General features: G+C 40.8%; 2 protein-coding genes across 3 annotated transcripts; one reads left to right on the top strand and one right to left on the bottom strand.

Annotated features, from left to right (window-relative positions):
- Nucleotides 1-5,852: 5,852 nt before the first annotated feature.
- Nucleotides 5,853-21,769, top strand: lg14h14orf180 (linkage group 14 C14orf180 homolog). Of its 2 annotated transcripts, XM_049596361.1 has the most exons (10): nt 5,853-6,316; nt 7,095-7,125; nt 10,502-10,588; nt 13,058-13,178; nt 15,237-15,267; nt 15,371-15,479; nt 18,458-18,621; nt 18,758-18,890; nt 19,471-19,497; nt 19,953-21,769. In XM_049596361.1, exons 1-10 carry the CDS (start codon nt 6,164-6,166, stop codon nt 20,156-20,158), a joined length of 1,062 nt encoding a protein of 353 aa, XP_049452318.1. In that variant the 5' UTR covers nt 5,853-6,163; the 3' UTR covers nt 20,159-21,769. The 2 variants fall into 2 exon arrangements, with proteins under 2 accessions (XP_049452318.1, XP_049452319.1); XM_049596362.1 differs by lacking the exon at nt 19,471-19,497 and having other exon boundaries at nt 5,858-6,316.
- Nucleotides 21,653-24,038, bottom strand: LOC125901017 (transmembrane protein 179). The gene is made up of 4 exons (XM_049596363.1): nt 23,663-24,038; nt 23,082-23,219; nt 22,918-22,996; nt 21,653-22,834 (listed from the first exon to the last, which is right to left on the bottom strand). The coding sequence occupies exons 1-4, from the start codon at nt 23,962-23,964 to the stop codon at nt 22,661-22,663; spliced, it is 693 nt and encodes a 230-aa protein (XP_049452320.1). The 5' UTR covers nt 23,965-24,038; the 3' UTR covers nt 21,653-22,660.
- Nucleotides 24,039-26,458: the final 2,420 nt, after the last annotated feature.

Below are 26,458 nucleotides of genomic sequence, written 5' to 3'. Positions count from 1 at the left end.
TTTGATAATTTTTTAAATTTTATATACTTTGTCCCTGACAGGCGCCCCGAGTAGTTGGGGGTTCCATAGCTTGCTCAAGGGCACCTCGGCAGTGCCCATGAGACCACTCTAGCTCCATATGTGGTCCGGACAGGGACTTGAACAAGCGACCCTTCGGTTCCCAACCCAAGTCCCTATGGGCTGAGCTACTGCCGTACAAAGTACACTTTGCTGGTAATACTTCTGTACTTTCTCTACAGTAGTATAAGCAAAACTTTTAGTTATTCATTAGAGTATTTTTACATTGTGGTATTGCTTCTTTTCCTTAAATAAGGAACTTAAATGTTCCTTTTACCAATTGGGGTCCTTAAAAAGTCTTAAAATGCCAATTAAAATATTCAATTTTATAAATATTAGGCCTTTAAAGTCATTAAGTAGTCTTAAATTTAAATTAGTAACGTCTTCATTGCCACAAACATTTGATCTAATTTCATTTATCCATCTTTTTCAATTCATTTTGTCAAAATGGGTCATGCTCTTCTGTGTGAAGTCTATATTTGTGATGTTACACATCTTAAAACCAACCATAAACCTCATTCTGTCTTTTTACCTATGCTTGCAGTAACCTGTTGGCAAAGTGTACATTAGCCTTACTCACTCTTATAACCATTTTCCTACATAAAACCTACCTCTGCACAGGACCACACACACACATATATATATACATATACATATTACTTACCTTTAGCCTATATTTCCTGCAATGCTTGAACAAGAAAATGATTATTTGTCGCAACTGATTAAATATTATTTTGAAAAAGGTCTTAAAAATCTACCTGTAGACACATAAACCAGCAATAATCAGTATACTGCAATATTCATCTAATGCTACATGTAGGCTTTTTTACTCTGTTTACTCTTTAATGAACAAATTAACATAAAATCCTATCACAGCAGTGATGGCTGACATTAAAAATGTATGTAGATCAGATTTGTTTAAACTACAGTCTGTTTGATAAAGCTTTGTGGGGACCATTATGTGAAGGCTGTTTGCCATCCATATTTTGTCCACTAGGGGGTGCAAGAGTGGAGCGAAAGATAATGAGCCCAGCAGAGGTGCCGTATGAGCCATTTCCCTTTTATCAACAGTTCTTAATGAATTGATTTTAACATACTGTGATGAATCATTATAAATCCAGTTAAGAGGCTGTTTTCATTAAGTAAATAAAGCTTTGCTTCACAGTGTCAGTCACACAGTCTGTGTAGAATGTACTGTATGTGACCCGTTCACGATGAATCAGTAATAAGGATTCAAGTAATAACGCCCACACAGCTGTAATCGTACAGGACTCATGGTGATTCATGCTAGAATTTCCTGCTCATAACTGAAGGACAGCGGTTACGTTCAAAGCACCGCTGGAATGAGAACTGACCAGAAAGAAATCATAAAGAGTGTAGGATGATGTATGGATGTGTCATAATCTTAGCTAGGGGATTTGCGTTACTGTGTTTACCTGGACAGTGTTTGTCAGTAAAAGTCACTGGGTCAGATAATTGAGTAAAAAGAGACAGATGGTGGCAGCATTTACTGCTGATTACATGGAGGTCATAAACTGCCTTTCAGTAGCTGGGGGTGTCAGGTCCAAGCCTATTAAACTGCCAGAGCCTGAATCTTAGAGGGATAGGGAGTGGAGGGGTTTAAACTGTGAGCCAAGACTAGAGACTCCAACATCCAGAGTGCAGACACACAATATGTGTGTCTTAACAAGGATGCAAGGTTTCATGTCTGCAGCAGTACATTTTGTTTTCTAGGGTTTTTTTTTGCAGCATTTAGACTCAGAAGACTCAGTCCTGCAGGATCTCTGTGGTGCCTTTTATCAGAAAGAGTGCTTCATCTTCTCCTCTCATCATTGGAGCTGGCACTGTGTAGCGAGGGACGTAGCTGCTGTCACTCACACAGGGTAAAATATTCCATACCAGAGGCCTCTAGACTACAGCAAAATTGCATAGAGTGGCTGTATGGCTGTATGTGCACAATGTAGGAAATATAAATAGTATATGCTGATGTAGGGCCATGCGCACTGTTGTGAGATGACACGAGGACACAAGAGAGGCAATGTTCCTCTGCAAACCTGCTGGACAATGCAAAATGCATTGTTCTAACAAATGGTTTATGAAATCATCTAAGATTTATGACCTTATGGGAAGTCAGAAGAAGAGTGCAGATATCCACACAGTGGGGCTCTGCAAAACTCCCACTGTGGAGATTTTCAAAATAAAACAGAAGACCACATTTTACTTCCACCCTCTGATACAGTTTGGTAGTTATTTACTGTGGATGTGCTGTCATATTTACAGCAGCTCAATAGGAACTCATGGTAGCACAGTGTAAATATAGATTATACAAAGCTGTAGGACTAATTGAATATATTGAGGTTTACTGCATCGCAATAACTTGCTGATGATTTACATGTGCAGATAAGTCCCTGTTTCATTCTACTCTGCATTCTGTTGCAGGAGCTGCTCACCATTCATTTGCATTAGCCTGGCATATTGGCTTCCCTGGGAACAGGTGCCGTGGAGAGTGTTTACTGATCACACTGATGTATTTGTCCACCAACTCCGCAAGACAGGCAATCAATATTCCAATTACAGGTGGATTTCCATTCTTACACTGTAGGATAGTGAGCGTCAGTCAGTATCTTTGTCAAAATAATTGGCAGTGCATGTTAAAAAAAAAAAGGTGTCAGGAGCAGGATGTGAGCAAATGACCTACAGCTTTGAGGTACCAGTATGTCAAATAGTCAATGTTGTAAGCATCAATTGTATATTAACATGTTAGAACACCAGACAGTGGTTGGTAAAATGTAAATTGTCACCACTGCTGAACAGTTCTTTAATCTATGATATGCAAAGTTATAGCCGGTGAAGAATATTACAAGGACTTTCCCAACAATATTACAGCTAAAACACAGCATGTAATAAGCCATATACTAGCTGTACATCTGCAGTGACACATGGTGACAATCCCAAATGAATAATCCAAACTGATCTTTGGGCCAAGAGTTACCTAAATTTCAAATTCAGTGTTGACATTTTTGAAAGTTTGTTGCATGTGCTATAGACAGTGGTTCCCAACTGGTCCAGCCACGGGTCCAGATTCTCCTTAGACATTAGTTTAAGGTCCACACAGTTTAATACACTCAGCATCATACAGTATTTGCGTTTTGGCCATGTCATAGGGCTAGCTTGCTGTCTCTGCTACGTAGCTGTCCATTAGTCGCTCACTCTACAGCAGAAAATGGCACTTTAGATTAAAAGCTTTGGTCTGGAAATTCACTGTACTTAAAGATGAAGTGTGGGTTTTTTGTTTTTTGTTTTTTTTTTAACTTGACATCTGCAAGTCACTTGTGGTCCATTCAGAGTGGATGCGGCCCCCACTTTTGGACCATGACCCACCAGTTAGGAACCACTGCTTTAGACGTTAGACAGCTTTGACCTGCATGACTGGTTGTATTGTAAATCTGTATGTATGACTACATAAGGGTTTCAACTAAGAATTATTTTTATTGTCTATAAATCTGCCACTTACTTTAATGATAAATCAATTAATTTTTCCCAGAGCCCGAAGTGATGTCTTCAGGGGTTTTATTTTTGTCCAAACAACAGTCCAAAACACGAAAATTCTACAATTACTAAAATAAATGACAAAGAATAGCAGCAAAACAGGAAATTCCCACATTTTAGAAGCTGGAACCAGCTAATGTTTGACATTTATTTTTGCTTGAAAAATGACTGATGTAATGAATCAATTATCAAAATAGTTTGCATTTAACTTCCTTTCAGTCGACTAATCAATTAATTGACGAACCATTGCAGCTCTAGCCTACATACACTGGTGTTTTATTTTGTTTTACACAGTTTAACATTTTACATACCCAATAAATGTTTAGTTTTAGAAAGTAGTGGAAAGGAAAATCTTGATGTTATGCAATTTTCTTCCTGCTTTCTTTCTTTTTTTATTTTATTCCTTTCTTCTTTCTTTGTCTCTTTTTGTGTGTCTGATGCTGTATATACAAAACTGTCATATAACTGTACCTCACATTGCTCTCAAAGTAACCATACCCTTACACACCCACCCAACAAGTACAAAGGCTTCTTAAGAAACATATTGTTATATCAATCAATCAACCAAGCAATTTATTTGGCACATGAAATTATATAAAATACAATCTTAGTGTAATGTCCTTTCAGCTCCTTCAATTTGTGCATTAAAAAAAGATTATTGAGTGTAAGATTGGGCAGTATTAGGCAGTGTCTTCATTTAAGATCCTTGTGGCCTGAGTGTAGAAGCTCTTCCTAAGCCTGTCGGTGGTGGCCTGGTGTATCTGGTACCTTCTCTCCAGCCTCAGCAGGAGGAGAAGGCTGTTATCTGGGTGGTTGGGATCTTAAATGACTTTCTTGGCCTTATTCTTGCAGCGCCTGGTATAAACATCATTTAGGCAGGGCAGAGCAGCGCCTATTGTACATTCAGCCAAACAATCAACTCTTTGTCATCATATCAGATATTATGCATCATAACACAGGGTTTCCTGTTGTACAGCTGTTGTCAAATGTTGTTAACATGACACCAAGAACATCCGACGCCGCCTCCTCACAGCTGATGTGTGTCTGTTCAGCTTGACTGGCCTGTAATGAGGAGACAGAGCGCACTCTTTTTCAATTAGGACTGAACACTGAGAGTCAGCCAGTGGGCCTCCAACTCAATCACATCAGACGCTTTGCTTACTTTCTCACTGCATTCTTACTCGACTCTATTGACGCCACAGTGAAGTGAGCACAAGCACCAGTCTGTGTTCTCCAGTTGGAGGGGGGGGGGTTGCTGTTAGTCCAAAATGAGCGCTGTTCACAGCTCCCTGAGTCTGACCTGCCAGTGCAAGTTTAATGCTCTCTGATCCCCCTGTTCACTGGCATTCACAACCATTAAAATCTCATCTTGCTTAGCTAGGTGCATCGGACACTAATGGAGATTGACTCTGCCCATTTGCTTTGCGTTTCCCCATTCATTTCCTCCAGCTACCACCCTGGTGTCCAAATGGAGGGAGGGCAGGGAGAAGTGCTGCTGCTCTAAAAGTCGAGACCCATTCATGATCCCCTGGATCATCCGCGGATCAAGAGCTGTGGTCGTATCTCTTCTTCTCCTCCTCTCCCCAGGCGTAGATCGGCCTTACGTTAATGTTGATTAGCAGAGTGTGAAGGGAAGTGAGCACACATCCAGAGGAGGCACTCCTAGTGAATAAATATTTGTTGTTCCTGTTTGGATAGTGAGGAGTGCTTTCTCTCTCTGATACAACACAGTGGCTCCTCCTAATGACCCTGTGTTTGCATCTGCTGTCTGCTTTGCTTTAGAGAGTTTACAAAAGCTTGCTTTCTCTGAAGTAATGTGAAACATGCTCACACAGCAGTTACTCTAGTTTGCTTGTTGGTGCATAATTCTTTTCCTCATTTATAAATCGTAAGTGGGGCAATAAGACTTAAAGTGATTCTCTCACACTCTGTAAATGTACATAATGCACTGTTCTGTGAATGCACCACAGCAGAGGAAATTAGGTCAAAATACGGGATGAAATGTAAGGTTTATTATATGCTACATTCAGATGTGCATCACAGAACATGTACACACTATGTTTGGTTTTCATCATCAGCACCTATGCATTTTCTCTTTTCAAAGACTGAAGAGAGATCCAATGTACAAAACAATCACCGGCAGAGCTACTGTACATGAGCAGAGCAGGGATTGGTCAGCAGCTCTGCCACTCACACAGCAAATACTCCCCGACTTCCTCTGTCCTCCTTTCCTGGTGCAGCCTGGGAGGAGGGAGGGGAATGGATCTTTTCTGTGTGAGTTGCCGGAGCTCCCTCAGCCTGCTCCTTACCACCTGTCCTTGACTTGCAGTGCTCAGACGAGACTGAGAGGAAGCCGTGCTGCTCGTTCTTCCCTCTGGCTCCTCTCTGTCTGTTTGATGTGAGCAGCTGCATTTTTTTTTCTCTCTCCCTCTCCCGTGTGTGGCTCTTTCTTTCTTTCTACCTGTGGTGCTTCAGTGGAGTGGCGAAGAGAGGAGCGTTTGTCCTCGGCCGGTGGAGCTCTGATGGGAGGCAGTGCTGGCTCGGGCTGGGACTGGGGATGCTGAACAGGGGGAGGGAGGGCCTGTTTGAGCTGGGACAGCAGCTCCAGCAGCAGGGGGAGTATCAGGCCGCCCTCCACTGCTTCCTCAGCTGCCTGTTGGGACTGACCCATGTGCAGAGCTTCACCTCTCTTCCCAACTGCCTACACCAGGTGAGCCAGATGCCTGATGACTTGACACACACACAGACATCCATAACATTTGTTTGTCTCCTTATCTGTGTTGCACACTTTCCTATCAACATGCATGCACATATCCGTTACATGCATGCACAGAATCTGCTGTATCATGTATTTACACAGCTGTACAGACACCTCAGCATCACTTCTCCTCCACAGCATCACAATTCATCACACAGGATACATTCAACCTTGATATGACTAACACCAATGTCAAATCTAACAGCACAGTCCATCATGTGTACCTGTGTTGACACTGTAAGATCATTTCAGTCTATAGTAGGACTGATAGCGTGTGTGCTGCTAAATGAGGCATCAGGCGTAGCACCAGCGTACAGTAACAGTGTGGACAGCTCATGATACTGTAGTATCCAGTTAATGTCTATCCCATTGTGTGTGGGCTATGTTTTGCTATTTGTGAGGTCACAGGCTTTATGGCACTGTGTAGCCACACCAAAGTCTTAGCCGATTACATACTGGGGTCCTTTATAAGGCTCTCCTACAAAGGCAAGGCTACAATTTTAATTCTGTTCAGTAATGCCTGGAGGAATGTCCCTGATGTCAAAACAAAGCCTCTGCTCCAGAACTTTGGAATGCGTGGCATGATGTTGACCAGACCATTGGTGCTGCGAGGAGAGCAGAATTACTTGTGATGATGGCACACGACATCATGCATGCACGCAACTGGGAATGATGTTGTAATTGAATTATTTAATGACTATTAACCGTGTCCCTTATCTGTGCCTTACAGATCGCAGAGCTCTTCATCACTGAAAAGAATTGTATCCTTTACTAACTCAAGGAAAGCCTGTCTCACATCTAACACTTTTACTTTCACCATCACTTCAGGAAGTGTTAGCAAGCAGGCTAACTGTAAAACTAGCATTCTCTCTCTGTGAGGTGAACATGGAAAGTCAGCGATGAGAGGCGTGGCAAATTCCAGCACAATGAAGGATGTAGACCCTTTATAGAAAGCGGTGTAAACGGAGGGGGATGAGTGGACGTCTGTGGGCGAGTTCATAATAACACGTTTGTCCCAGAATGCCATACGTTTTGTGTGCAGCTCAGGCTGTGTGTCTGTCTCTTAAGAGGATTTGTCGGCTCTTATCTCTGCACAACAGAGTGGAAGAGCACTAATTAACCTGCATCTGCACTGACGAGCCTGTTCATCGCCACTCCACTGCTTCTATAAACTATAGCGGTATAGGACATAGAGATAATGGAGAGGTGTTATGTTGCAGGATATATTACCTCTGTGGCTCTTCTCCCCGTCACTGAGACACTCCAACACTTAACTTGCCAGCTCAGGTTATCTACCTCAGCATGGCTCTACCCCTGACTGTCCATTTTCCAAAATAGGTCGATTTGCTGAGCATTGCTTCATCAATAGCCATCAGCAGGCCCCTCCTCAGCATGAAATGGTATCTGCTTACAGTAAGAGGGTCGTCGACCATGACGGGGTTAAATCTTTTGACATGCGGTACTTTATTACATAGCATCATCAATAGTAATTGTGGCATGTCGTGTCAAACTGTGCCATTTTATGTATGGTAGAATTACCCTGTTACATTGTTTTGCTTTTAGTGTGAGATTACAGACGTGAAAATGTGATTACATCTTGGTAAGTAGGTCAGCAGAAGAGAGGGGCAACGTACATCACTAAGATTGGCTTTTCACAATAACAAAACACAATAAGAAGATGACTATATTAACAATATCACTATCTGCAGAAATTCAAAGTACGTGGTTGTTTTCAAGAGCTGCTTTTCTCAGTAGTTCTCATGCACATCATAGGAGCTAAAGCAGTGATGTTGTGGTCTTTGCAATGGTCTCCTGGGGAGGGAGGTGAAGGGTCAGTGTGCTCAAACTGGGAGAGGATATGGGAACTTTGGAGTTTCACACAAATGTTCACGACAACGGAATTTGTGGCAGCTCCGTACATTTAGTCTGTGTGTCTACCCAAAATCCACATTTGGGAAACAAAGTCGATGCTTGACCTATCGTTATCAGAGCTGGCAGTATCTACAAGTGACCTTTGTCCAAAGCCAAAAGCTGTTTTGGCTGCTGAGTGTTTGTTGATACGTGTTTCTTGGAAAGTGTGCCAGCCTGGACGATATGACTTTAAAGGGACAGTCCCCCCCCGAGATCAAAAACACATATTTGTCCGCTTACATGTAGTGCTATTTATCAGGCAGGATCGTTTTAATGTCAGCTGCTGAGTGTTGGAGACAGCAGCCATATAGATGTCTGCCTTCTCTCTGATATAATGGAGCTAGATGACACTTGGCTTGTGCTCAAAGCTCAGATAACATACATTTGAAAAATTCAACAGCAATGTCTCTTTCTACGAATCATGACCCGGATACTCAAGATAATCCGCAGACCTTGAGCAGTTTAATATTGGAACTATTTTCTTTCTACCAAACTACACCCGCCAACTATATCGCCACACATGTAGGGCAAGTTTAGTGGGGATATCAGATATAAATTTGGGCATATCATATATTTACAAGTGGATATGCAGCACAGAAAGAGTAGTAGGGAGCTTAAGAACACAAGCTAATCAGTATAGTAGTATCACATTCAGTCATATTTGACCACATGATCTATGATTCCACTGGCGAGAGTTGATAGTACTACATGTCGGTGCAGCCTTAGAGTAATGCAGTATGTGTGATATGATGTGCCTTTGAAGGTGCCAGTGTTAATGCAAGTTCTTGTCGAGCTTTGGAGTGCAGTCCAATTACCAGCTCAGGGGAGGTCGTGTTTGTGTGTAGGTAGAGGTAGAGTGGAACACACATTTCCCTGGAGGGGATTGTGTGAGGTTCCTGTTGTGGCATTGTTGTGGTCCAGCCAGGCTAAAAATAGCGGGCAAAAGTAGAAGTCTGACCTTTGATGATGGCTGCTCCCCTAATCCTCCCTCCCAGATGGTCCACCTCACACTCAATTTATTCCCTGCTGCCAGGTGACTCCCAGGAAACCAGGGCAGGTATAATTCATCTCTAATTATACTGTGATATATCTCAAGATGCGTTCACAGCATCAAAACAAAGGTGTAGTGTTGTGAGCAAAAATGCTTTCCATGACAGGCTGCTACGTCCTGTCTGTACCATACTGTGCAGTTAATTATTCGTATGTACTGTACATCCACTAATAGCTTTTCAGCATCCATCTTTTCTGGTATCTTGTGATGCTCATCAGAAGTAAACCGTTTCTGTTTAATAACTGGCCTTTCCTTTTGTTGTAAAAAGGATGTTAAGTGAACAGTATCCTGGTTTTCCTGGTGGATCTGTGGATTGTCAGTTCTGCAGTACTCTCCTGGTAACAAAATGAAGGAAGCCAGCTGTTGTGGATCTCAGTTCAAAGCTTAACTGGTCTTTAAAACTGGAAACCCATTGTCCATCTTTCCATCCTGTAGATATTTGGTCCTATGTAAGATATTTTAAAGTATAACAGGCAAATAAAGTGAAAAGTGAATCTAACTAGAATGTAATTTATGGTGTTTTACACATGGGATCTGTAGTGTTAAGTAGGACGTTTAGACAGGCAGGACTGTGTTTATTTTAAGCATTCTCCTTCCCATTGGTCTTTAAATTCACCTGACGTGCATCAGTGGTGTCATTTTACAGTGGGACAGACTCTCAGTACACCGAATGCTTTTGACAAAGTGAAGTGGCTCTATTTTTAGGGTGCTTTTTATAGAGAGCCTTTTCATGGAAACAAAAACGGCACTCAGATCAATCGAAAACGATTCTGTACAAAACTCCAAAACAAACAGACTCTAAAATAGGAATATAATCTGGTATGATTCACTGGGGTGTAATCAGAGACAACTGCACTGTGAGATTCAGTGTTTGAAACTTTTTTTGCATCACAGTTGCTCCATTTGAAATGCAACACTAAAACCACAAACAGTAGATAGCACAAAAGCAGAGACACCAGACACCGCCGCCACAAATCTGTATTACAGAATCCAAACCTCAGGATCAACAATGTGCTTCAGGTTACTACACATCCTGTTTGTCTGGAGGGATCATTCACGTGAGGACTAGGGAGGAAAAAACAACAGCATTGAGTTGGGTGAGGAGGCTGTTCCTAACTTCAGCAACTGACTAATCCTGCTGACAACTGAGACTGATCCTTCACCCATATAAACAGATGGGAAGGCTCTCCAGTTCATCCAGGCTGAGAAAATGTTCTATGAGGTGGCACTGATCGAGCTCACGGCTCTTCAGGGGAGCACAGGCAAGTACTTTTCGTATTAAACTAGCTATGAATACTTCTGGGAATATTCTGTACAGCATTATGTTGGGGATGTGTGTGTTTAGTCGACTAGGTAGCTGGCACCAAAAATACTAGTTGGTTAAACTTGATATTAGAATTAATATTATTTTCTGCGATTGTGTTCACCCCGTTGTAAAAGTAAGGCATGTTTCTGAAAGACTAATTTTCCTTAAGAATATTATTTTCAATAAATGCTATTTGTTAACATTTATTTAGTAGGTTGTCGTCATGTGTTGTAGAATAATATGCTATGTTCATAATGAATGGGGTAAAGTGCCACACACTTTAGCAAACTACAATTTAGTTATTGAAAAGTGTGATTAACTATCTCATATGCAGTATATTTTTAAAACAATATTTTACTTTATAGGTTACATTGCACTCAATTTTGACTGTTTGCTGAGTGTTTTCTTAATTGAAGATGAGTTGTTTGGTCTGTTAAAACTTCTGTTAGTCATCAGGAACATCCCTATTGCATGTGCAGTACTCTATGTATGTATAGCATGCAGCCTTGTATGAGTCATCTACTTTGACTTTGAGTGTTTCATGGTGATGCTTTATATTCCTTATAGGTCACATTTCCTGGAAAAACACAAGCCATTTGGCTCACTGTTGGTATAATAGAGATCATGTTAATTTTGTTTAAATTACTTTATTCTAATTAAATGCTAAGCTATAGTGTAACTCAGAGGCTTTTAGTTAGTTCACGTCAGATCAGTTGATTGTTTAAAAATGTGAAATATTATTTACAAGTATATAAAATTAAGTAAGTTTTAGAATAAGTGAATTGTGAATGAATATTTACCTGGGTTGAACTGGAGCAGATCTTATGAGGAAATTTCTGTGTTGACTGTTTGAGCTCAACACATCTAAAGTAACTAAATTATCAAAAAGAAAATCAAAGATCCAGCACACTAGGATACTCAGATTGACACTTATTTTATTGACAACTCACATCAAAAACAAAAAAGGGGAGAACTTTGTGTTTCGCATGTTGTTTTGTCAGATTAGCTCTGACAGGGAGAGTGTACTTTGCTCCTGTTTTGTTTCAAATGTAAGCTGTTATTCAGTCTGAATATCCTGGTGTGCACTGAACCTTAGATTTCCTTTTGGTTCACTGTGGATTATCTAAATCCTTTATTTTCCCTATAATGAGACCAAATTATACAGTTCTTTCTATGAAAACTCAAGAAATGACAAGGAAATCTTTAGACAATAACGGACCAGTTGAATGAAGCTTAGCTGTTTTTATTGACCTGCATATTTGGGAAGGGTGATGCAAAACAGCCTGTAATCTAATCTTATATTTTAATTTAATTTGAGGCTGTTACTAAAGCACCAGATGCACTGTAGCTGTTCAGTGTCTGACAGATTGTGTTTGTAGTGGGCGGCTGTCCAATGTGACTTGTTTGTAACCTGTATCTACAAACTAAAAGTCTTACACACTGTGTTTTTATAGCACCCTCGACATCTTTTTTGTTAACTCATTAAGAAATATTAAATGACATCCCGTTTTTACCCAAGTCCATCTTTGTTTACAACATACCTGGTGGAGCCTTAAGCAGGCATTCACAGCGAGGCCGCTCATTCATCACCTGCTGCCGCTCCAGACGTCTGCCTCTTCTTCTGTGTCTGCTGCTGAGGCAGCAGTGCAGTGTAGCGTGGGCACAGTGGAGGAGAACGGGGGACAGACGTAGTAGAAGACAAATGGCCACACTTTGCACTATCTCATTAGGAGCTGTGTGTCGCTCTAGAATACTGAAGCCCCTGATTCAGCACTCACTTGGATTGAATGCTGGACTTCTCCAGAGGCTGGCACTATAGCTGCAGCTTACAAGCTTTCCTTCTCTCCCCAGTGTCTCTCTTAAATGTACCCTTCTCAGTATTTCCCCACTGACAGCTCACATAATTGTCATTTTGTGGGTTTTGTAATGCAAACAAACATCTGTACCTGTTTCAATGATTTGTTTGCACTTGCTTGTGGCATGGATTACAAGCCAAACTCATTTCCACCTCAGCTATTGTATGTTCCCGGTGTGTGTGCTTGGTGTGTGAAGTACATACTGTATGTTAGGTGTGTGTCACTGTCTCTGTGTGTGTCTCAGTGTTTCAGTGGGCGTGGTGAGTGTGCTGTTTGACTCCCTTATCCGCTCTCTCCTGCCCTTATCTCTGCTCTCTTGTCTCCAGCCCTCAGTTGGCTCCCCTCTGCTGTTCAGGCTTAAAGTCGGCAGCAGTGCCAGATAGGCTGATAGCCAGATAGCCAGGCTTTTTGGGCTTTATTTTTCAAACTCGGTGCAGTGGTAGAGAGGTAAAGAGATCAAAGGACGTGGAGGAGAAAGGGATTGATTTCTAGTTACACGAGCAGAGAGAAAGACTGAGTGGTTTGCTGGCGGGCTGACTGTGATTCCATGCCCTGTGTTTGTGTAACAGGGCCTCAAGAGGAGGCTACGCTGGGCTCTGCAGGATGGACAACCCCAGAGGAGCTATCGGAGCAGGCCTCCCAGGCACAGCACCTCGAACGGCTGGCCCAGCTCTGCATCATGAGCAAACAGTAGGTAAAACTGTGTCCTGCTGTAGCTTCTGTTGTGGTGTAGTTAATGAGGCAGCACATGTTCTGTGAGTTTAAGGGCTCAGTGGGCTCATCTGGAGTGAATATACAGTGAAGTAAATTCACATTTATGACTGTTTTATCACCAGTTCTTTAAAGAGTTCAAGTACTACACACTATATACTACTAATATATGGATAGTGTGTGTGTGTGTGTGTGTGTGTGTGTGTGTGTGTGTTGCATTTGACCCTTCATCACTTCACAGTGCTGACGCAGAAAAGCTGCTGATTCAGTTGTAACAAAGCAAGCAGTATATTTGTATTTGTTTCTGTTATCGCTTTTATGATGAAAGCAGCAGCTTGGAGCAATAAAAAGCTCATTTGTTTATAGAGTCAAACCCTGAGTTTAGCTACAGCTGAGGCTGAAGAAATCTTTAGATAAATAATTTACAGCAAGACCACTGAAATGAATATTCGTCTTGCTAGGGTAAATTGTGTGACACTTTGAAAAACCCTATTTAAGGAATTTATCACTTTTATCTGTGCTTTATTAACATTTCTTTGTCATTTGTCATGTTTGAAATATTTTGCCAGTGGAAAAAATTAGAACTATGTGTTAATTACAGACAAAAAAATGTACGCATATACACATCCACTTGCACGCACATACATTCGCCTTTCTGGGATGGAAATTTTTTGAACTAGATAAACTGCGGCTCCAAGGCTTTTTAGCTAGAGTTGAATTTCCCTGTAGATGTGGGGAAAAGAGACACCACACTCTACTTGAGTGTTACAGAAGGAACACCTTAACTGGATCTGGTGTCTCCTGTTGCAGGGGTACTTTGTTAGGCCGTAGCATGCACCTATTTTCTGTGCCTCTGTTGTCATTGTTGGGATTAGGCCATTTAACCTGATTGCCAGAGAGGGTGACAGAGGGTGAAAGGTCTGTTCGACAGAAGGCCGGTCATGGTGCTTCATTAATGCAAGGAGCATACAGTAGTTAAACTTAAATGAGATGGTACTGATTGTGCATGACTGTTCCCAGTGGCTTTGGTTTCTGGGTAAATAAGAACAAGCAGGAATTTGACTCTACTCTTTGATCTTTTCTTGCACACTTACCCTTTGAGGACTATAAAGTTGTACTAAATGAGGAACATAAAAAAAAAAACACAAACTAGCTTTGGTTTCTCTAAGTAGGGAAATTGTCTTAATGCCCCAAAGCTCTTATTACCTTCACCATAAAGCCCAGCCTTTCTTTGATGTAGACAGGAAGTTGTAATACCCCCTGAATCTTTCAGCAATGTCGTAGGAAGTCCTTTGGGCCAGCGAAGGGCTTTTCTGTCTTTGCTGATCAGATGTCCCCTGAAAAGGACGATCTAAAGCAGCGCAAACTGACACCTGGCCATTACTAATTGAAGGGAAGTGCGGGTTTGGAACAGCGAAGCTGACATCTGTCACACTAAACAGAGCTTGCTCTACATCTATAGACACACGTGAGGGTGTGAGGGTGATGAATGTCCTTGGCTGACTTTCCAGAGCAGATATGAACAGAACAGCTGGCAGATTCTCATTGTGCCACATCGTGTTCATTGAGCTTAGCGCTGAGCAGAAGAGTAGTGGAAGGGCACAAGTCAGTAAACCAAGCTGTAAGCGCCATGCCTTCTGTAATTCACCCTGGAGAATAGAAAGGGGCAGTGAGTGCTGGCAGAAATAGAAGGTTTCCACTTCCTCCATAAGGCGCATGAGCACCTGCAGCCCTGCTCTCCGTGTCTAATCACAGCACGCGCATGTTTAGATTTCTCATGCTGCTGAAAACCGATACACTCACCTGGCAGTGCAGCACGGGCCACTACATTTGATTAAAGTCAGGCGTTGTTGTCTTTGAAAATATTTGTGCTTAAATGGAAGAAGAATGTGCAGAGTTAGATTTTATCTGCTAACTCAGTGCTATCCAATTTTAAGAGGCTGCTTTTGTTTTCACCAGGTATAAAATACTTTACTGCAGTGCCACAGATGACAGCAGAAGTAGTGTTTAACACTCCTGTTTTCCTTTTCCTTTCAGACCTCATCTTGCTCTAGAATACAGTGGTAAGGTATGTGTATCATTCTCTTTGTTTCCTCTCCAGAACAAATGCAGTTTTTTATGGCACTCTCGTGTCAACTTAAACCCCCGCTATCTGTTAATTAATCTTTCAGGCTGCAAAGATCCACCAGAGGGCCTTTGGTAATGACCACCCCATTACAGCCAGAAGCCTGGAGCTTATGGCCACCGTCTATGCTGAGATTGGCAAGACTGAATATTCAGGTAAACACCCACCTGGGACGAATGACGAAGACAGGCACAGTAAACAATACTGTCGTCCTGAAAAGATTTTACAACATAAGGGAGTTACTGTATGCAAAGTAATAGACGGTGAAAAGCAAACATGGTTGTATGCTTTCCTCAAACAACAGTCTCCACATTATATAATCTGAAGCACGAGGGTGGAGGCCTCGCTGTCTCATGACGCCTGACAATACCTGAACAGTGATGTTAATCTAAAGAACAAGTTATCTCGTTCTTTAGAGAGCACACAGCACAGTGAGGATGTGGTTTAAAGCAATTCAGTTTGCCTTCAAACCATGTCGACCCGTGAGAATGTTAAATAATAAACACTTGCGGTCATGTCAGTACAAGAGTGCTTTTATGCAGCGCAAAGAGAGGAGAGTAGCTTTGTGACAGTATGAGGGCACAGTTTTGTTGTAGAGTATGTATGCTTGGCTTGCATTAAGAGGGAGCAACACTCTCTGAACTCTGCGTTTTTGTGGAGGCTGCTGTGGTGAAAAAAAAGTAATATGCACAAACCAGCCTTGTTGTCGAGTCAGCTTTCAGAAGCAGTGGTGCTGAACAGGGCCGGCTACATAATGACAGGAGAGTACAGCATATAAAGATGAAGATTTACAACACTCCTTGTTGTTCACCATAGATGGTCTTGAATGTGTTTGGTGAAATGGTGAAAGACTGCAGGGTCAGAGAGCGGCTGTTGCTATTGTCACAGATCAGAACACGTGGCTGTCTCTGTGCACTTTTTGCGACCTTTTATTTTGTGTTGTACACAGAAAAATTCTCTTTGACCCACAGCAAGGCGCTTCAGCAGAGGCGTGTTTAAGTGGTTACGGCTTTTGTCCCCTAGATACCTTTCACTGTTAACTGGGTCAGACACCCTCCCTCAGCTAACAATCTATTTATGTGCATTGAAGTTAAATTAGTTTGTCAGCTGTGGTATGTTTTGCGGCAGTATGCGGTTACATTTTATAACTATAATTAACCCACTTCTAATAAGGGAATGAATGTATGAAAATTATTGAATTGAGAGGGGCGAATTGTTCACTTAATAAAAATAGGACACACACACACATTCATATAATGAATATGCAGTATAATATCTCAACATAATATATATCAGTGTGCAATTGGTGCACCTTCTTTAATAGAATAATCTTAAGGTGCAAAAAGAATTTGAAATTTTGTACTTTTAAAAACATAATATGTAATTTGAATAATATTTTTTACAGTATCCACCAAAATCCACTTTATGGATGGCAGTAAGAAAGGTAGCATAAATAAGATAAAAATGGGAAAATGAAATGTATGTGTTGGGTGAGAAGTTTTCAAATGACCCTCTCCTGCTCTTTTAAAAAAAATCAGACTACTCCCCTTTCAGCAAAACGATAAAAACGACATAGGCCTCTCAAATTTTTGACCCCCCCTTCCCCACTAATAATGTGCACACGGTCTCCTATGAGAGATGTTAAACTGTCCCTAATTATGTGACTATTCATTTGACTTTGATTCACCTCACTTCAAAAACAAAACAACTGGCTGGCGTGATTAAAACTGAGGAATGTTTGTACATCTTTCAAAATTTGGATTTGGCTATGTCAGGAAAGGTGGTATTCACATCTGTTTTTTTATATTAATGTTATTTAGCCCATTTATTTCTTAATCATTTATAGAGTATATAGTCAGAAGGGTTACTGCTTTTGTTTGCATAAGCCGAGCGGCATCTTTCTGTCTCATCAAAATTTGAAGTTTTCTATAAGGAGCATGTTTATTTTTGCATACATATGAACAAAAGAAAGTCTGTCCCTTGTTTGTGTCTCTCTCTCACTCAGTCATGCTCTATAAAGGCTATTCTAGTTGTAAATGACCCAGAACAGTAATAGCTTGACTTCAGGCCAGTGATGACAAACAAAACACAGAGTATTTGGTAGCTTTGAGAAGCTTTCAGTATAATATAAATGAAGGACCAACAATGCTGAGGTTGAGAACTACAACGCTTTCTACTCCTATTCTGGGGTATGATCACAAAATACTTCGGGGGGCACAAGTACCTCCGAGTATTCAGAAAGTTTGCGCCCGCCCCCAAAAATGTATTGATTCTGACTGTGTTGATTTCCAGCACAACCATGAACCTCAAAGACATTTATTGAAAACACTCTGATGTCCCAAATCTGGGTTCAGAGGAGAGTTGCCACTTGTTTTGAAACTAGGCCAGACAGATACTAGTCCTGTTGAGACTGCAAAGTAAAGACCACTGTAGGTAAATAAGGTTTACATGCTACTAATAGAAGGATACGGCTGATGCAACCTTCCAGCTGTCTCTCAAACTCTCTACCCACTCTAGCAAGTAGGTCAAAAATAATGTCACAAAGAATGTCATAAAAGTGTCATAAAAAATGTCATCGTATAGCATGCCATAGAAATGACATAAAAGGTGGTATAATACAATATGTCATATTACAAAATTAATAAAAAATGTCTATACTATAAAAATGTAATAGTGCAGTTGTTTAAAAAAAAAAAAAGGTCATTAAACAGTAATAGTACAGTATGTCATAGAAAAGTCATTAAAAAATTATAATAACACTCTGTAATGAAAAATATTGTAGTATAGCATGTCATATAATTGTCAAAAAAATGCCATAGTATATATAGTATGCCATAGAACTTTTCTTCCAGAGGTTGTGGAATAGTAAATATCAAAGCTTTTAGTAAAAACATAACAAATGAACTACATGTTTTTGACCATCCTTGTGTCACAGTTTGCAGCTTGAGCTTCCTTAGCAGTGCTCTACCCGGCGTTGACAGAGTTAACGCTGGCGTCTTTTCTTAGACATATTTGCATGTTTAACTTTGTATGTTTAACTGCGCCTCATTGTCTGTCTTCAGATCAGGCTGCAAGCTCCTGAGTGAAGCAGCACTAGATCACTACTCATGTACGGTCATGGTTCTCTCACTAGACTCCCTGGGTCAGTGTGTGTCTGCACTGTCCAAACGCTTTGCTGCTGCAGAGTCCATCAAAGACACCGTCAACTGTCTTCCACATTCCCACCGGGAGAAACACTCAGAGGTCCGCCACAGAAAGGACACCCACCACCAACAGGAGGACGCACCGAAAGCTAAGGTAGTGTTAACAGCACCTGCAGGTGCCTTCAGCTCTGTTACTATGGATATGAGAGGTTTGTTTGAAAAAGATCTGTGCCTTCCAGCTGTTTGTCGCTAGTTGTGGTTGTACTCACCCTGAGCTGTATCTGCTGCAGGTTACCAATGGCAAAGTCCCCACCTCCATTCTAAAGAGGCCAGGTCCCAACTACGGGTCAGACACAGAACCCAACCACAGACGGAAAGGCGAACGGAGGGTTCGATTCAGGGAGCCAGAGACCACAGTACATGGTGAGAGAACAGTTTGACACAGATGTGCTGGTGCCACCAGAGAGAACATGCTGCCCTCTGGTGCTTTCACACCTCGACCAAATTATTCCAGTGACTTCATATCACCCATATTTTCTGCAGCCTGTCCATGTCAGCTCTACACTTACACAAGCGTGAATAAGGGAATGCATTCATACAGTAACAATATGGATGTAACTGTGATTGTTTATAAAAATTTCCTTGAAATTTGTGCAATCCCAGCTTGTAGAGGAGCCCTCAACCCATATGTAACAGCAGCGCATGCTGCATTTAGCAGTAAATAGAAAGGACAAAATACATTACACATCCTGAGATTGCATCGTAAACTATTGTCCTTCGGGGATTCTGTACTATTTAAGAATAATGTAATGCTGTGAGACTTCCAAACATGAGCAAGTGATTTACTCTTTCCAATTAATTATGCATGCAAATGAGGCACCATGGAGTCTGTTCCAGAGAGATAGTGGAGTCTATGAGGGCACAGCAGCTGGGTGGTTGTTGCTGTACATCACAGAGGCTGGCTCTTGTTGACTGACTGGCCTCTTTTCTGTCGGCTTTACAGACATTCCTTACTGTGACTGTTTAGGTGGTAAGTCTGTCTGAGAGAGTTCAGATTCACTGTGTGCATGAAAAAAATCACAACAACACTGCACTTTAAGTCCACTGGATGTAAATATGTGTGGGGAAAACGTCAAGAAAAAGGATGTAGGTTAATTGTTTGGTAAAATGTGTCAATTAAATGTCACTTTTAATTAACTTTGTTGCCTGCAATGCAAAACACAGTCAAGCTTTTCACTGTCACCCACTTTTTAACAAGGTGTGAAGTGCAGAGAGCTCCAGTTTGTGTGGCAAGCCTCCACTACACTGCATTTACTGTGTGTAATCACATTATATCCACTCTCAAAAGTTTCCTCTTGAGGTTTTCACTTTGTTAGGTCAGCAGGAAAGAGAGGGACCTGTGCATGTGACAATTCAAATGCTCATTTACAAATCAAAACTGTAAAAAAAAAAAATGGTTTTTTTGGGGGTTTTTTTTGCTTGCAGCCTATGAGACGACACCGTCCCGCCCCCACCTCGCCCTGTTCACTTGCCTCTTCCTGCTGATGTCATTCCTGGGTGTGGCCATGTACTGCACGGACCGGCGGCGCCCACAGCGAGTGTGTGAGGAGCTGGAGGCCGCGCTGGCCGTCTACCTGCTGCATATGAAACAGCTTCTGTGGGGCTGCTGGATATGGCTGACCATGCAGTGACTGAGACCGACCACAGGTGGAGACGTAGAGCCTCCTTTAAGTTTTTTCAGACCCCTCTTTTTTCCTATCTCTGAGGGAGCCCAGGCCTACAAACACCTCAGCCATTTGGCAAGGCTCTGTACGCTGTCTGTGGTGTCGAGCCACTCTCACAGTGAAAAAGGGAAAAATGTGTAATCCCAGAAATATGTAGCTTCCATGTCTGTATGTACATAATGTGCTAAAGTGGTTGGCACGCCACTCTTTATTTAAATTATGATTTTGCACATGTGCAATGTTGATGCTCACATATAACGCTCACGTAATCACCACACCCATCTGATCTGTCAGTCCATGTCACAGTCTGTTATATGTGGGTGAATGTTTCCATGGAATGCAAATATTTATTTTGTTACATGATTTGTGTATATCAGATATTACACAGAACTGAATGTGTATATATGGTTCAATATACTAAGGACTATCACAATATTCAGCCTTGTAATTGCACATAAATGAATGTAGAGATGTTTGGAGACGGCTTTGATTGACACAGCGCACATCTGAGAGGAGGAGGACAGGAAGCAGAAATGTGTGAACTGTTGGATAATGATCTGCGAGAACGAAAAAACACAGGGCTGCATCACTTCACAGCACCGGGTTGAATGACTAACAGATGAAAAACACCTCTTTCTTTACAGACTGTCTGGTCTTCTGTACGACCAGCTGTCTTCAGCTGATTCCTAGCTCCACTGAGGAGAAAATCTGCAGCACAATGTTATGAATTCTCTCTCATCTATCGTCGAAGAGAATATACTCAAAGTGAACGAATGCTAATGCTTTTGACAGTGTTCCTCTTTATAACCGCTTGAACCCCACAAGATATCCTCGATCCTAAATGTTACTTATTCTTCTATACTGTATATCTGCATCTACGCAAATATCCAACTCTCAATTGTTTTAGATTTTTTTAACTTTTTGTTACCTGTTACATTTCTATTTAAAAACAATAATATTCAGGTTTTAATCGTGATGTCAAACGCTCATCAAGCTTTGGACAAATGTATGGCTAGACAGATATTTGCAATACACATAAAAACATTTTTATCCAATTCACTGCTAGAAATATGAGGCCAAACACAGAAATATAACAGATTCTGTTATTGTATGAGTCCCTTTATCAAGTGAAGCAAATCAATTCAAACCACACAAATGGATTATAGGAATAAAAGGGCACAGTGATGCACATCTCACAGACCTCTCATTATGAGCAATAACACACATCACATGGTTTCCAGTAAAACATTGTTCTTTATATAACAGGTTTCAGGGAACTCAGACGGAGAGCGTTGGATTTCGGAGGCATTTGAATGTCAAAGCAATATAAGGCTAATAATGCTCGAATAGAAGAAAGAAACACTCAACTCTGTACTGTCAAACGAAATCGTCATTAGCAATAAACAGTGAACTCATGTCCTGCATATGCGCATTTAGCTTGAAAGCTGCATTTCACGGCTGTCCAAACGTTTATGGTCACTTTGAAAGAAGTGCCTTTTATGGAAGGGTTTTCTTAGTTCCTACCGTTTTATGATTTCAGTTGTTTTGAATAAAACTGTCATTGCCTATCAAAGTGAAGCAGATGACTTGTTTTCTTCCTGTAATCTCTGACAGTAAGTGAGTGTGTGATGTGGATGTAACAGGGAGCGAGATGCATGCGGGTACATTTGTGCGTCTACTCACAGTTATACAGTATATTGGTTTGTAGCCTATAAAGTGTAAAGGAGAAGCCTGAGTTACTATATGGCACAAAATAGGATTTGTATTTTATCTCACACGGACTGCTAAAAGCATTTTTTTTAAACCGGCTGCCTGATACATTGATATTCTGAACTACAATTTGTCATTTTTATAAAACACCTTTTGTAACTGCTGATAAAAGTGTGAATACACCGCAAAAGCACACATCATTTTACTTTGCTGCAGCATGCAAAGAATTCTCACCTCATCTTGTGCCCATCCTTCCAGAAAAACCTCTTCTTAGGAACACATTTATTAGTGTATAAAACAGAGTAATATCCCTTTTACATCTAAAAACCACCACCCTATTAATTTGTCATGCATTAGGTCCATGCAGAAGTTTCACAAAGACAACATGATCCATCAGCTAATCTGTCCGAGCCATTAATACTGTGTTGATAAATAGAAATTTATGAGTTGAGAAAAACTGGGTGTACATTTCCATCCAGTGGTCTTAATACTATCGGAGCTTAACTATGGTTGTGTGTTGGAGAGGAATGGATGCTTAAACTCAGGATTCCTCAAGGATTAACAACCATTGGGAAATTTTTTTGAGGAGAAATCAATCACCTTTGGAGAACAAAGCTAAAACCTTCCGTTTGATTCAATCCACGATCAATGGGAGCAGAAGCCAATTTGATTGTCTACAGAGGCAAACATTGGTGTTTCTCATGGCAGGCGAGAGGACTTTACAGCTGAATGTGAGTGAGAGCGTGTGTCCTCTGGTTTCTAAATCAAGCCGGTCTTGAGGTCAGAGTTGCGGCGTGAGGAGCGGCCGAGCAGCAGGTCCTTCTCGTGGATCAGGCTGTCCAGAAGGTCCTCTTGTCTATAGTTGTGGTAGACTTTCAGGAAGGCCATCACTGCGATCCCAAGCCACGTGAGCCATGCAGCCCACAGGCCAAACTGAAGGGTGCCAGGAAATTATTGTATGACTGACAGTCAGGATTTTGTTAACCCGTCTTGAATGACATTGAGAATAGTCTTACCTGAGCTATAGCAAACTGGTCGTAGAAAGCAGAGTTGTCCAGGCCGAGTTCTAGATCAGTGTCCTGCATGTCCTCACAGCTGAAATATGACACAAGCTGGTTATCAGGAGGACCACTGCACTGTTTACTGATACTGTCTGAACAGTTGTGTGCTGCCATCTCACCTGCTGGGCATGGTCCCACTCTCAGTGACAGAGTCGCACCACATGTTGAAACCCACACTGACGATGGTGCTGGACAGGAAAACTGTGAACACCACCAGGGAGCTGATGAGCAGGTTGAGGAAGGCGTTGAAGATGGAGCTGCAGGCAGGTGGAACAAAAATTGAGGTGGACAGAAAGTGTGAAATCTCTGCTTCATGTCTGACTAAGTTCCAGCATGATTCGTTTTCTGTGTGTCCTCCAGACACACATGAAAATACTGTCACAGGCTGGAAACACTGTATGTGAGCCACAGTATGATTCTGATTTTTCACAAGTGTAGCCCCTCCATCTTTATAATGGAGGACGACCGTCACTAGTCGTTTTTAAAGGCTCATTCTAGGACATTTGTCAATATCATGGACTGTATTACATGCAGACTGTGACTGTGCCATTATAGCGCACATATAAGGGCGTGGGAGATGGATAGAAAAAACACATTTACATTGAGCCGTAAAGCCTGAGTGGTATAGCAGGTCCTACTGAGGTTTTAATGGTGCTGGTACTGAGCTGTGTCAAATGAGCACAAGTCAAGCATCACTCACTCGTCGTGCCCTTTGCACAGAAAGAACAGGAGCCTCCATGACTGCACTGCGGACAGGATGAGGGACGCTATCCCGACAAAAGTGATGAAGCTGCAGGAGGACTCGGGTCCCCACTCCTCCACGATGAAGCGCTGCTTCGACACGGTGATGTTCTCATTTTGCCACATTCCCCGCGTGAAAAGCAGACATTTCCCTCCGAAGTCCTCCGTGTTCTCAGACAGAGGCACCACGGCGATGAAACCGAATACGAAGGCTAAAAAATAAAGGATGCACTGGGCGAAAATTAAATTATCGAGGGCCATTTTTCTGTCTGTCTCTTCTGCTCTCTGCGTCCTGGAGAAACTGCGGCTGCGCAGTAGAGACAGCGATGAGCGGAGGCGCATCATCCGACGCTCCGCTGCAAATTAATGAGCAGGCTGAGGCTCTCAAGGCTCTCCATCTCATCTACAGGCTGGCTGGAGAGATGTTCACCAGTGTTCCCACTTGCACAAGATCAAGTAGCCTTTTTAACAGTTAATTATGACATTTAACCCCTAACACACAGCTTAACCCTTGGGGATAAGTGAATTACTTCTTATTAAAGTAGTACTTTTACTACATTGCAGTAGCTTGCTGGTAGTTCAACTACATTCATACTTGCATCATGATTAATGTAGTTAAATCACTTTTCCCCATTTTTGTGAAGTAAACTACAAACAAGTTAGGGCCATAGAAGGAAAGAAATAATTTTCTTTATTTATTTATTCATTTATTGGCATAAAAACATGGCGGAAAAAATCAGAATATGGTATGGCGTAAAAAACAAACAAACTGCTAAAACCCCTAGTATGGGGCGTCGATGACTTAGTGGTTAGAGCAGGCACACCATGTACAAAGCCTTGGTCCTTGCTGTCGATTCCAGACTGCGGCCCTTTGCTGCGTGTCGATCCCTCTCTCTCCCCTTAAGAAAAATCTTAAGAGACGTCATAGTATAGTGTGGCATAAAAAATAACAGAAAACTCATAGTGTAGTATTACATTAAAAATCCATTAAAAAAATCAAAGTATAGTATGGTATAAAAAAAAAACGACGTAAAAATGTTATAGTATAGTATGGCATGAAAATGATGTAAAAACAGTCATAGTATAGTATGGCATACATATGGCACAAGAACAGTCATAGTATGGCATGAAAATGATGTAAAAACAGTCATAGTATAGTATGGCATACATATGGCACAAGAACAGTCATAGTATAGTATGGCATACATATGGCACAAGAACAGTCATAGTATAGTATGGCATACATATGGCACAAGAACAGTCATAGTATAGTATGGCATACATATGGCACAAGAACAGTCATAGTATGGCATGAAAATGATGTAAAAACAGTCATAGTATAGTATGGTATACATATGGCACAAGAACAGTCATAGTATAGTATGGCATACATATGGCACAAGAACAGTCATAGTATGGCATAAAATGATGTAAAAACAGTCATAGTATAGTATGGCATAAAATGATGTAAAAACAGTCATAGTATAGTATGGCATGAAAATGATGTAAAAACAGTCATAGTATAGTATGGCATACATATGGCACAAGAACAGTCATAGTATAGTATGGCATAAAAATGATGTAAAAACAGTCATAGTATAGTATGGCATACATATGGCACAAGAACAGTCATAGTATGGCATGAAAATGATGTAAAAACAGTCATAGTATAGTATGGTATACATATGGCACAAGAACAGTCATAGTATAGTATGGCATACATATGGCACAAGAACAGTCATAGTATGGCATGAAAATGATGTAAAAACAGTCATAGTATAGTATGGCATGAAAATGATGTAAAAACAGTCATAGTATAGTATGGCATACATATGGCACAAGAACAGTCATAGTATAGTATGGCATACATATGGCACAAGAACAGTCATAGTATGGCATGAAAATGATGTAAAAACAGTCATAGTATAGTATGGTATACATATGGCACAAGAACAGTCATAGTATAGTATGGCATACATATGGCACAAGAACAGTCATAGTATAGTATGGCATAAAATGATGTAAAAACAGTCATAGTATAGTATGGCATAAAAAATGATGTAAAAACAGTCATAGTATAGTATGGCATGAAAATGATGTAAAAACAGTCATAGTATAGTATGGCATACATATGGCACAAGAACAGTCATAGTATAGTATGGCATACATATGGCACAAGAACAGTCATAGTATAGTATGGCATAAAAATGATGTAAAAACAGTCATAGTATAGTATGGCATAAAAAATGATGTAAAAACAGTCATAGTATAGTATGGCATGAAAATGATGTAAAAACAGTCATAGTATAGTATGGCATAAAAATGACATAGAAATAAAGTCATACTATAGTATGGCATAAAAAACAACATAAATAGTCACAGTATTGTATGGCATAAAAATTATGTAAACATAGTCACAGTATAATATGGCATAAAAATTATGTTAAAACAATCATAGTATATATGTATGGCATAAAAATGATGTAAAAACAGTCATAGTATAGTATGGTATAAAAAAGTATATAAAAAGTCATAGTATATGGCATAAAACAGACATAGTATAGTATGGCATGAAAATGATATAAAAAGTCATAGTGTAGTATGGCATACAAAAAAGTATATAAAAAGTCATAGTATATGGCATACATATGGCATTAAAACAGTCATAGTATAGTGTGACATAAAAATGATATAAAAAGTCATAGTGTAGTATGGCATAAAAAATGATGTAAAAAACAGTCATAGTATAGTATGG

The sequence above is a fragment of the Epinephelus fuscoguttatus genome, linkage group LG14 (genome assembly GCF_011397635.1).
Source record: "Epinephelus fuscoguttatus linkage group LG14, E.fuscoguttatus.final_Chr_v1".
Lineage (NCBI taxonomy): Eukaryota > Metazoa > Chordata > Actinopteri > Perciformes > Serranidae > Epinephelus > Epinephelus fuscoguttatus.
Note: the sequence above shows the minus strand (reverse complement) of the source record. Positions and strands in the feature narration are given on the sequence as shown.